We start from the raw sequence: 11,824 nt of genomic DNA, 5'->3' as shown, positions 1-11,824 counted from the left end.
AAGACAAATGCTGCTTTGGGGAATCAAGGTGGAAATGAAAGGGATCAGTCCAAAAAGTTCAAACGCCCCTCAAAATATTTGGTTTGTGTGGATTTAGGGTTTCCTGCCAGTTTACTTAAACTGAAAATGGGTAAAACCCTTCAGGTGGATGAGAGGAATTGGCCATTGGGGGTGAGTTTTCATCCCATGCAAACCCCACCAGGGCCAGCAGAGTCCTGCCCCAGCAATCTGCCACCTCTCCTGCTGCATTAACAGCTTTCCCCATGGGCAATGGTGTTTGCAGAAACCATTGTCATTATTAGCTGGCCTCACACCATTTTCACCTCCTGGAAACCTTGCACAGCACTGGACAAGCTGCTGCTTTGTATTTTCATAGCCCGGGGTAATTAGTGCCTGGCATCTGTAAAGGAAATAAAATGCACAACACCGGAGTCTCTAGGATGACACTGTTTTCATTATATGTTTAATTTTGCTAAGAGCATAAAGGCAGATACATCAAAATGCCAGGAAGCCTCTGTTAATTAAAGCCTCTTTTCCTTTTTCTTCTTAAGATTTGCATATGTATTGAGCCATTAAGGAAAAAGATAAAAGGAACCCCAAGACTGTTTATGCATAGCCTTTATGACTGCAGCTACTTACTGTGCAGGAGACATTATTTTGACTGGAGCAAAATAATGTTCTGTGGCTTGACAGAGCTCAAGGCTGCTTTGTAGTGCTCCAGAGGCAGACAGTGACTGGTGTTGGGAGTTTTCACCCAGGTTTTATGCAGTGCTCTGCCTGTTGTGACATTCTTATACCATTCTTATATCCCCACTCCTGTTCACCATTTGGTTGGCCCAAGTTTGGGGGAAAAAGAATGGATTAAACTCTCCTTTTCAGTGCTGAAGCTTCCTCTGCTACAGCGTAATACCCCTGCTCTGTTTGATTAGTTATCATTCATATAATGTACCTTTCATAAGGTACAAATTATGTACATCCTCCTCAGATTAACAGTGAATTATCATTTAACAGGGACGGAGTTGGCAGCAGGTGAAAAGTTGCCTCTGTCCAAATCACCAGCATAAATCTCCCAGACTTCTTATCCCAGGATTTCACCTCAGAAGCTTGGGATCAAGGTCTGTGTTATTTATTTGGCAGGACAGATTTTGGTGGGTTTCACTGAGGTTAGTTACTTACCCTGTAACTTTTTTCATCAGCCTTGAAATAGTTAGCAAGGACATTTGGAGCTGTGCCTCACTGTAGATGCTGTTTGACTTCTCTATTCCAGGACTAACAGCCAAATTAGTTCAAGTAAAATCAACCAAATTTTTCAGTGCTTATTCTGGTAAAATTCACTGTTTGTTTTCCTTAGATAAAGATTAAATAAGAACCAAATCAGAGCTTTTGAAACTGGCCCCTTAATAGCTGGAAGGAACACTGGAGACATCTAATGGAAGATCAATATGTGAGTTCATTACAGAAAACACTATATTTGTTTTTTCTTTTTTATTTTTTTTCTTATATATTATCTACAAGCACAAGCTTTCATATTTTTAATGTAAAAATGCATACAGATCATTATATATATAAAAATCAACTAGCCTTGTAGCAAACTGCCAGATCCAACTATCCCCAGGTTGGGGACAACCTGTCTGGATCCAGGTGCAAACCCAGTGGCTGATCCTCTCTTCCATCTGTGGATGCACCAAACCCCCAGATACAAAGATTCTTAGAGTTCCAGGGAAGTCTTGGGTCCTGATCCAGGTCTTGCAGCACGGGCATGACTAACTCTTCATCAATTGAAGATAAATATTTTAAAAAACTTCATAAATGACAGCCAACTTGTTGAAGGTAACAAGTATCCCTTTCACCTCTCCTCCTCATTTTTATCTTCTTTCCCATCCTCTCTCTGCAGAAATGGCAGAGGGCAGAGAAATTCAATATTAGTGTCACATACACACACATAAACAGCAGCAGGAGAAACAGAATTAAATCTGCTGATGTCTGCTGCAGAAAGGCTACTGATTGTGGGTTCATGCTGCAATCAGCCCTTTCAATGCTTGGGCAATTTTGGGCTCAATTTGCACATTGTGGGAATATGAAAGATTTACAACATATCCAGTAATAGGTTGCAACATTGTGAGCAACAGTAGATCAAGTTGCATTTAATGCTGTGTAATGCATATCAACAGAAATGGCTTAGAGGGAAACAAATGAATGAGCAATTAATTAAAGAAGTTTGTGTTAGTTTTGGAGGAAGGGTCACAAAATGGCAGCCTCCTTTTTGACCAAGTGTTTCTCTTGTTTGGCAACTTTCAAATTCAGTCCTTGTAAAGGAATGTTACTATTTTTATTTTAGGTTCTTTTTGTAACAAGGGATGTTTGCACAGTGGAACATTTTATTTTCACCAGGGCTTTATAATTTATCTACGCAGATGTTATTAAAGAAGATACAATTTGCTGGAAATCTTTTGGAAAGTATGAGAGCCATAACTTAGCCTCTCCTTCCTTTCAACTCTTCTCGTATGAATACGATTATTTATTTTCTCCTGTCATTCATTTATAACGTTTTTGTATTTTAAATGCAGCTCCAACCTGAACCCCAAGAAAGGATTTTCAGATAAAAGAACAGTTGAGGTTTTCTAAGAGGGATGAACCAATTGCTTAGCACACCAAAGTAAAGACGTGACTATGTTGCCATGGGATTGCAGGTAAGGATTTTGTTTACTTCGTGCACCAGCACTGATTTGAAAGATAACAGAACCTCAGTGCTTTAACTTGCAAATGCTCACTCTGGCTCCTAATGTAGCTAAATTGCTGGCAAGTTCAGTCCCTCAGCTAAAGAATTCTGGTTTGTGAACAGGCACTAGCTCGCTCTTTTACACTTGTGTTGATTCTACAATACTAAAAATGGCAAAACCTCTATTCTTCCTTTTTTGCTTTTTTTTGTATTTTTTTTCTTTTTTAAAAAAGTTAACGATATGATGAGTAGTTTGAGAGCAAGTGTGTCACAGAGGCTTGTTGCAAGAACCCCCTGCCCAGAAGCACACAGCGAAATTTCCGTTGCAGTGTGTCCAGCTGATTTACAGCAACACACATGAGGAACAAAATATAGACATTCCAGGACAGTGAAATGAGTATTTACCACCTAGAATACAGAAGCAGAGAAAACAAACAACAGCCCAAATAAAATATACATCTGAATGTGATGTTCTTTGCTGGTTGGGTAAAAGTGAAAGTTTTTTAAAAAAACAAGTACTTTGGTAAAATATCTTTAAGTGAATACTTTTGACAGAAGTTGTAATTTGGAACTTTTCTCTGTTCACACGGATATACAGATCTGCCTCCTCAGCCTGTTCCACCACCTATGTGGCTACCTAGAGCTTTACAAAGTGCTAGCCAGGTAGATTTACTCAGTTTCCCTACATCTGTGGCAATTTGAATTTGACAGGCTTTTGGAGTCACTTCCTCACAAATAACCACATGAAGTACAAAGCAGTGGAGAATAAAGTTGTAAGCAAATGCTCCAAGGGGGATGTTCCTCAAAGGAGAACACTGCTAATTTGTCATCCCAACCCTTGGCTGTGGTTCTACGTGTTGACAGTCTGAGCTGCCCAAAGGGATGCTACACCACTGGTGGGAGACCAGCACAATCTGAATTAAAAGCTTCCAACCTTGGTTCTTGCATCTTTTAGCAGTTAAGAAACCAATTAGACTGGAGGCAAAACTTAAATGAGATGATGAGGGAGAAGGAAAGCACTGGACATCTTTTTATCCCAGGCACCAAAATCTCATAAAATGTATTTCCACTTCAATGTGCCAGATAAAAGTCACAAAAAACCTGCACTGCTCTGAGCCCCAGAGTGCTCCAAGCAGCATCTGGGAATTTAAACAGCTGAAAATTATGGTATTTTGATATGGTAGAGGCAATTCAGATCTGATTTACATTTGGGCTTAGACTTTAAATACTTGCCTTCCCAAGGATTCGATTCTTCTTCAGTATAAAACAGACTAAGAAGAACTACTTGGATTGAAAAAAAAAGACCAAAAAAAATCTAAAAACTACCCATAGCTACATTAATAGTAATATGATTATTATTATTTTTTTTCAGTTTGATTTCCCAACTTTACTCTCATTTCCCCAAGCACTTTGAGGGGGAAATGGTGAAATACTGCTGGACTAGATGATTATTTTGGAGAACTCTGCAGTTTCAGAGGAGCCGGAAGAGCAGCTGAACTTTAGCTCTCTTGAAATGTGTGTCTAGCTGGCTAAACACTCCAGGAAATAGACCTTTCCTGTATTTTTTGCATACCTTGCTAAGAACATCAACACTCATGGATTTGACAAAAATAACAAGGAAGGAGTGAAAGCATACAATGAGCCAACTCAGAGCTGGTGAAGGTGTCAGGTGAACTTTGTTTCCACACAGCAGCCTCTACACAGACATATTCAGTCCTGGAGAACACCAGTTGTGATGGTTGTTGGTGGACTGAGGGCTGAATCTTACTCTCCAAAGGCTACTGAGCAGCTGTCTGGCTGGAAGTGATGTTTAGGCACTGCTGACTTGCAGGGGATTGGAGCTAGTCATGTAGAAGCAGAAGATTCTCTCTTGGTTGCCAATCCCCACAATTGTCTAGACATTTGGAGTTCATTTGGTTTGTTGGTTTTTTTCCCCCCACATTAGTCAGAAGCAGTGTGGCTAAATACATTTCAAAACAGGAAAACAGTATGATTCCGTGTTACTCCAAAAAGTGGCGGCGTTTGTCTTTTTGTGTTTTTTTTCTTCATTGCAAAGATTCGACCATTTCTCACTAAACTCTGCTTGTCCCATCCCGACTCCAAGCTAATACAGTCTAAAACACTTCTCTGGCTTAGGACAGCTCTTTTTTAGCTGCTGATTTTGGTCAGCATCTTGTTAATGGCCTGCTTGACGTGGGTGGTGGAGCTTCTCCTCCGGGTCTTGCCCTGGACCATCTTGCGGCGCCGCACCTCGCGGCACAGCTCGTAGAAGGCCTCCATGATGTTCCCCTCTCCCGTGCAGGCCGAGCACTCGTAAAAAGCGCACGCCAGTTCCGTGGCCAGCTTCTCCCCTTCCTCCGTGCTGACTTGCCTGGAGTGATCCAGGTCTGCTTTGTTGCCCACCAGGATCAGCGTGACGTTTTTGGGCTTTTTGACCTCGTCCAGCAAGTTCTTGAGCGGCAGCATTTCCTCGAAGCTGCCTCTGTCCGTGATGTCGTAAACCAGCACGAAGCCCTCGCCCCATCGCACGTGTCCCTCTTTCTGAATGGCATCCTCCTGTTGGAAGAGACAGAAGAACGCCTCAGGAATTTGATTTATGAAGAAGACAGCAGGTCTTCAGAGAGGTGCTGGCCCTACAAAGCTGTGTGCATCTGCTTTGCTTTATACTTTGCTCACATCACTTTTTTTATCACGTGGCATAGGAGATCTCTTCCACCCAGTGCCACGACCTGCCTAGACCTGTGCAGCATGTTCAGCTGTTATGTTTTAAAAGGGAGACCTGACTATGACAAATCTGCTCTTCACTCTGGTGGGAATCATTGCCTGAAGTTGCCAAGCCCCCTCACTTGACTGTAGAAATAAATGGTGACTTTGTGCCTGCTGGCCAGCCCTTCTTGTTGGGCTGGCCCTGAATAAAAAGGCATGACAGCAAAATAATTTTACCCCCAGAGTAAACCCCTTGACTTGTTTTTTCTTCCAAGCAGGATCCTTGCTTGGAAGAGTGTGGATTCAGCATGGGGGAGGAGAAAGGGGTCCTGCCCCAAGGAAATCTGTGTCCCCAGAGTGGAGCACACCTGCCAGCCCCTGCACTGCTGCCACCACCACAATTCCCTGCCCTGCTGCACAGCCCAGCCAAGGCACTGGGTAGCAGCAGCACAGGCACCCACGCACCTGGCCAGCTGTGTCTAGTATCTCCATGGAAACCACTTCATCATCAATGGTAGCTTGGTGACGGTATGTCGACTCTAAAATAAGAACACATGTTGTAAAACGTATTAGAAGAACGTGATTTTCTTTTTTTTTATATCTTCCTCACAGATCTCCCAGTGCAAAAGCAGACATGTGACGTGCAGTTTGGCTAAATTTTCTTTGCTGGAGCTCTTCCAGCCCTCCTGGAGCACACTCAAGTCCTATTTTCTGAAACAGCAGCACTTACCTCTCTCTATAGGACACAACCTTTACTTTCCCATGGGTTAGACTGCAAAAGCCTGGTGGATGCTGCAGTCTGCACACAGCGAAAAGGACAGTTTGCTGTGGCAGAGAGCTCTGCAAAGCTGTGTCCCATTTTTCCTGCTTGCTCCCTGGAAAGGCTGCTACCTTTGGAAGACAATACCACAACTCTCAAGGTATCCAGCTCAACAGACTGCCACTGCGTAGCTTGTTGATCAAAACCAGGATGGATTTATATATATATAGCAGATCAAGGAACTCGACCACTAAGCTCAGGCCTTATGCTGTGAAAAAATTACAGACCAGTTAGGTATGTTAGGAATGTGTGTTTTAAACATGCTGAAATCATCACATTCCCCTCTTCTAGCAAGGGATCAAGCAGTGATTTCCCTTTTTATCATTTATAAGGATAACCAGTGGGCATTCAGCATTTACACTATGGAAAAATAGAAACCAACAACTCTATTTACTGTCCCAGGTTTTGGAAGCAAGCAACTAATCAGAAAACTAATAACTAAGCAGCTTGTTTTATCTTAATAAGCTGATAAGCTAAATTTGATAGCATTTGACCTAAAATGTGGAAAACTGCCTGTGCTAACATTCAGATTTATTACTGTTGCTAGCTCACAGATGTCCTATATCAAAAGACAAATATGCTTGCTGTAAAAGTCTGGCCAGTGACTGTGAATGCTTTGCATTGTCAGAGACAGAATTCTTTCATTTGGTGCAAATCTCCTCAATAGGAACAAAGGAAGGAAACTCATTTCTTTAACTTGAACTTCTGCAAGGGCTCCTGTTCTGTGAATGCCTGTTTTAATTATTTACTTAAGAATGTCACCTCCTCACAATCAGGAATATTTCAGTGCTGCAAACAGTCTCTTCCCAAACCAAAAATGTCACTCCCTCCCGGTGCCACCTTAATTGCTTTAACAGCCCAGCTGTCTCCAATAGGGACAAATGGCCAATTTACTTGGGCAGATGGCAGGCAAGCTTGCTGTAGCGTTTCAGGCCATGAAGACTGGCTTGCTTAAAGGCTGTAAATACTCCTTGTGGATGGTTTTTCCAGGGTGTTGAAGGTGTTGCAGTCTCCCTTTGTGATCCTGAGGCTATGCCTACACAGCAGAGTGAGGTATGTCAGAGTCCCTTGGTGGAATGTCATATCTGAGCCTTCCTCACACCCTCCTGGCTCAGCAACTCCCTCAGGGAATGCAGAAAGAGCGGGAAACTCTGTTTTGGTGTTAGAGCTGCACCTTCAACGGGTTATTTCAGTGCTGGTTAGGGATTCCCTGTGTAGTACTCCAAGCTGGAGGTTATTTAGGAACTTGTGCTCTGTTTCTTTGGGGTGAGGATGCTGTGCGGGAGAGATGGCTCTCTGAGTAAGCGGTGTGATTTTAGCTCCTTGCTTGCTAAGGCTGTGCAGTGCTCATTTGCCTTCAACCATCTGGTCCTGCTTGACAAGTGGCTGCTGAGAATTTTTCCACAGAAGCTGAGAAAATGCTCACCCAGCCATGACTGCAGGATATCTGTGAAATGTCCTCAGGAGGCAGGAGGGGGTAGCCCATCCAATGAAATTTATGATAATATAATAAATCTATAATATATAATACATAATATATAATATATTATATAAATATATTATATATTATATAAATATAATATATATTATATTAATATATAATATATATTATGAAATATATTATGTTTATATCATATATAATATATAGTATATTATAGAAATATAATAATAGATATATAATTATATAATATTGCAATATTATTTAAAATAATATAATAAAAATTTATAATAAATTCTTGAGATTTATTCTCCCTATGAAATGGGAGAGTAAATCTCAAGGAATAGGCTTTTGCTCACCATGCAAAAGCAGCATGAATCTTAAATGATACTTAGCTTCTCAAAATAGGACTCTGGCAGCACTTTATGTTGCAAGTTTAACTTGCTTTGGCTGCTCTTGTTGGAAAGGAATTTGATCTTGGATGAGTAGCACAGATTTAGGTCAGATTCGTGTAAATAAATCTTCCTAAATGTGTGTCTGCTCCTGTGCTCAGGAATGTGTGGTAGCTGGGTGAATTTTAATGAGGAGTGTAAAACAGCTGGACGTTGAAAGCATTTTTGGTGTAATCACAGACATGGCATCTCCTTCAAGGGAGCAGAAAAATCTGAAGAATTTGGTTGTCTTGTAAATTATGGGCCCTGAAGATGCGAGTTCCAGTCTGCTCACACTGATACCATGGTACATCACAAAAACATTGCCTTGCTTTGGGATTTATTTGTATCATTTTCCTTGTGGCACTGCCTTTTTCTTTTTTTTTTTTTTCTTTTTTTTTTCTTTTTTTTTTTTCTTTTTTTTCCTTTTCTTTTCCCCCCTTTTTTCCTCCCCTTTTCCCCCCCCTTTTCCCCCTTTTTCCCCCTTTTCCCCATTTTTGCCTCTTTTTCCCTTTTCTTCTTTTTTTCCCCCTTTTTCCACTTTTTTCCCTTTTGTCCTTTTTTTCCTTTTTTCTTTTTTCCCTTTTTTCCTCCTTTTTCCCCCTTTTTCCTCCTTTTTTTCCCTTTTTACCACTTTTTTCCCTTTTTTCCCATTTTTACCCCTTTTTGCCCCTTCCCCCCCCTTTTCCCCTTTTCTTCATTTTTCCCCTTTTGTCCTTTTTTTTCCTTTTTTCATTTTTTCCCTTTTTTCTTTTTTCCTTTTTTCATTTTTTTCCTTTTTTCCTTTTTTCTTTCCTTTTTTCTTTTTTCTGTTTTTTTCCCTTTCTTTCCACTTTATTTTCCCTTTATTTTTCCCTTTCCCCCCTTTTTTTTCTCCTTTTTTTTTTTCCTTTCCCCCTTTTTTCCCTTTTTTTAAAATTTTTTCCTCTTTTTTTCTTTTTTCTCTTCTTTTCTTTTTTGAGACATGCAGCCAGACAGTAACCACAGGGCTTGAGAAAACTGCTGGACCCCTGACTGAAACAAACCCCTGGCATCACCGGTGTCTGCGTCTCACCCTTGACTCCTATTAGAGTTGATGAAATAAAATAGGTGCTGCTGGATACAGCTTGTGTGAGCTCCCTCCTGGAACAAACTGCACCTCAAAAGTACTGGACAGTCCAGAACTGCTCAGATGCATCCAGGCTGCAAAAGTCTTTTGCTTGCATCATCATGGTTAAGTAGAAAAAGCAAAGTGCAGCACTCTCCCAGCAGCTCCCAAGATGATTTTAGGCAACTTTCTGCACTTCAGACTTTGATTTCCACCAGGTGTTGCCTATTCTACCTCTGGCTGTGTGGCTACACCCCCAGAGGTGGAACAGACACCACAGAGCTGAGCTTTGCTCACAACAAACTCAGTTTGTCAGAGCAGAGTTTGGGAGCTGCTGTGCAGACTGAGCCTGCTTGAATCTGGTGGTGATGTGGAAATTGATTGATTTATTTGCTCTGTTTCAATAGAAATAAGTAAATCTGATCTGCTCTTGCTGTGCTTCCAGTAATTTTCCCAGTAAGAGGCTCAAAGGTGTGATGGGAGTGGCTTTGAAGGCTGATGCCAGATTTCAGAGTGGCTCCTGCTCATAAAGCTGAAATCCCCCAGCACTCCTGCAGTGCAAAGCTCTCCTGGTTCTCATTGTTTGAAAAATTCAAGTTTATTTCAAATAAATTTTGAGCTGTCAAAAGGCCTGAGACACTTGTTGGAAAATGGCAGCACTTGGTTTGGGTTTGAGCCACAATAATTCATTAATTAATGAATTAATCAAATGACCATGGCTGCTGAATAATTGTGAGAAAAAATATTTTGCAGGGAATAAACCAGCTTCTCTGGGGCTCTGGGTGTTGATAAGCATATTACAAATATCTCTATTCTTCTGAGCAGTATGATTTAAAAAAATACAGGAAAAAACCCTACTTTTTTAGGGAAAACTTTGAAGCCCATTATCCACAGACTGTCTATGGATGAAATATTCAGTCACAGCTTATTCACATCACATCCTGGCACTACTGTGACATTTTAAACAGAGTTTTGGGCTATGAGACTTGGCTGGTCATCTCTCAAACCTTTGTTTTGTCCAGGACTATCCTCTTTTTCTGAGTATATTCGTTCCTGAATATTGTAGTTTGTAGGAAAAAACTGTGGAAATTAATTTCTAGATTTTGAGTTTAATTTGCAGTGATGTAAAAAGTGAACAAGCAATATATATTGGGATATGTCACAGCTCTAGAAGATAATATTTGCATGGAGGTGTTTCTTGGTTTTAGGAGTGGGTAAATCAGCTGAGATGGAGCAACTATAATTTACAGCCAATCTTAAGCCAGCCTGGGCTCTTGATTGCTTTTAAGTACAGAGGGACATGACTTCTCTTTCCATACAGAATTTTAGTTTTGTTTTTTTTTTTTTTTTTTTTTTTTTTTTTTTTTTTTTTGTCAAGAGAGGTTAGTAAAGCATTTTTGTATGTCCTTGTTTGAAGAAACTTTGGTCTAATGGTGGTTTTCAGCCAGGTGGATCTGAGAAATGCAAGAGATCTGGAGAAAGACCTTTTGTGTCATGATTACATTAGAGTTTTCAGACCAAAAACCTCAGCTAATAGACATGAACTTTAAAATCATGGTTAAAGTCCTGTTGGATAGCAATGTCTAAAAGACTAAAACTCCCCATAATTAGTTCTGTTAACAGAATAAATATTCTTGTTTATTGTTTGGGGTGGTTTTGTTGGTACCTCACTACTCATTTAGAATCTTTGACACCCATCAGGGGCACCTCTCTGTCACATTTGAGAACCGTGACTTTGACTACTGGGGAAAAAAACACCCCAAAAAATTATTATTAACCCTGGTGTTGTTCTCCCAACCCTTCCTTTACCCAGCCTTGGTGAGGTCTGTCCCCCTCTGCGTTTCTCTGCTGCTTCAGGAACTTTTCACATTTTAGGAAGCCTCTGTAAATTGAGTGTATCTTCCTGAAAGCCTCTCCTGCCTTTTTCCTTCCTCAACCCCAGGTTTTCTCAAAGCACAGTGGAATTTATTTTTCTTGCTTGCCTCTGGCTGTTACGTGTTCCCTCTGTTGTTTACCTTGCAGGAGGGTTTTTATTTTGCCACCAGCAGCGGTTTTACAGTAAGTAAAAACACAGTACCACAGTGTATACCACAGTATAACACAGTTCCTTGTGTATTTAGCACGTATTTCTAATGCTAATGCAGCATAACCTCATGTCTCTCTATTCATTAATATCACAGACCCCTCCAAAGAGAAAAGTTGGGTTATTTGTTAATAATACCATCAAACAAGATGCCATGAATGGCCATTGCATTGTTTTTATCATATGTAAAAGTAGAAAAACTAGTAAAAATGTTTTTGAAAGGAAACATTGTGACTGATAATTGGATATGGACTCTTCAATGTTGTACTGTGCATGTGTAGGCCCAAGAGTCAGGAAATAGGGAAGGAAAAGCTCCAGGAGGTTGAACACTCTGTCACTGTCGTATTTTCTGAAAAATCCCTTCACCAGGATTTCTTCTCCTGGGAAGCTGGGAAGCCTCAGAGAGAAATGAAAACAATAATTATCTGATTGCTTCTCTTGTGTTTTGCTGCTTTGGCAAGTGGTTGGAGATTGTTTATCCAACATGTGAATTGTTGTTATTTAATGACCAATCACGGTCAGGCTGTGTTGGGACTCTGA

General features: G+C 40.7%; 1 protein-coding gene across 1 annotated transcript in view; it reads right to left on the bottom strand.

Annotated features, from left to right (window-relative positions):
• Positions 1 to 465: 465 nt before the first annotated feature.
• Positions 466 to 11,824, bottom strand: part of RERG (RAS like estrogen regulated growth inhibitor) — a 91,164-nt gene continuing 79,805 nt past the window's right edge. The window contains exons 4-5 of the mRNA XM_058805141.1: positions 5,891 to 5,964; positions 466 to 5,275 (exon numbers count right to left, since the gene is read on the bottom strand). Coding sequence (XP_058661124.1) covers positions 4,868 to 5,275; positions 5,891 to 5,964 — 482 coding nt within the window. The 3' untranslated portion in view covers positions 466 to 4,867. The remainder of the gene's footprint in view (positions 5,276 to 5,890; positions 5,965 to 11,824) is intronic.

Source organism: Ammospiza caudacuta, chromosome 5 (assembly GCF_027887145.1).
Source record: "Ammospiza caudacuta isolate bAmmCau1 chromosome 5, bAmmCau1.pri, whole genome shotgun sequence".
Lineage (NCBI taxonomy): Eukaryota > Metazoa > Chordata > Aves > Passeriformes > Passerellidae > Ammospiza > Ammospiza caudacuta.
This window is presented reverse-complemented; position numbering and strand designations above follow the sequence as displayed.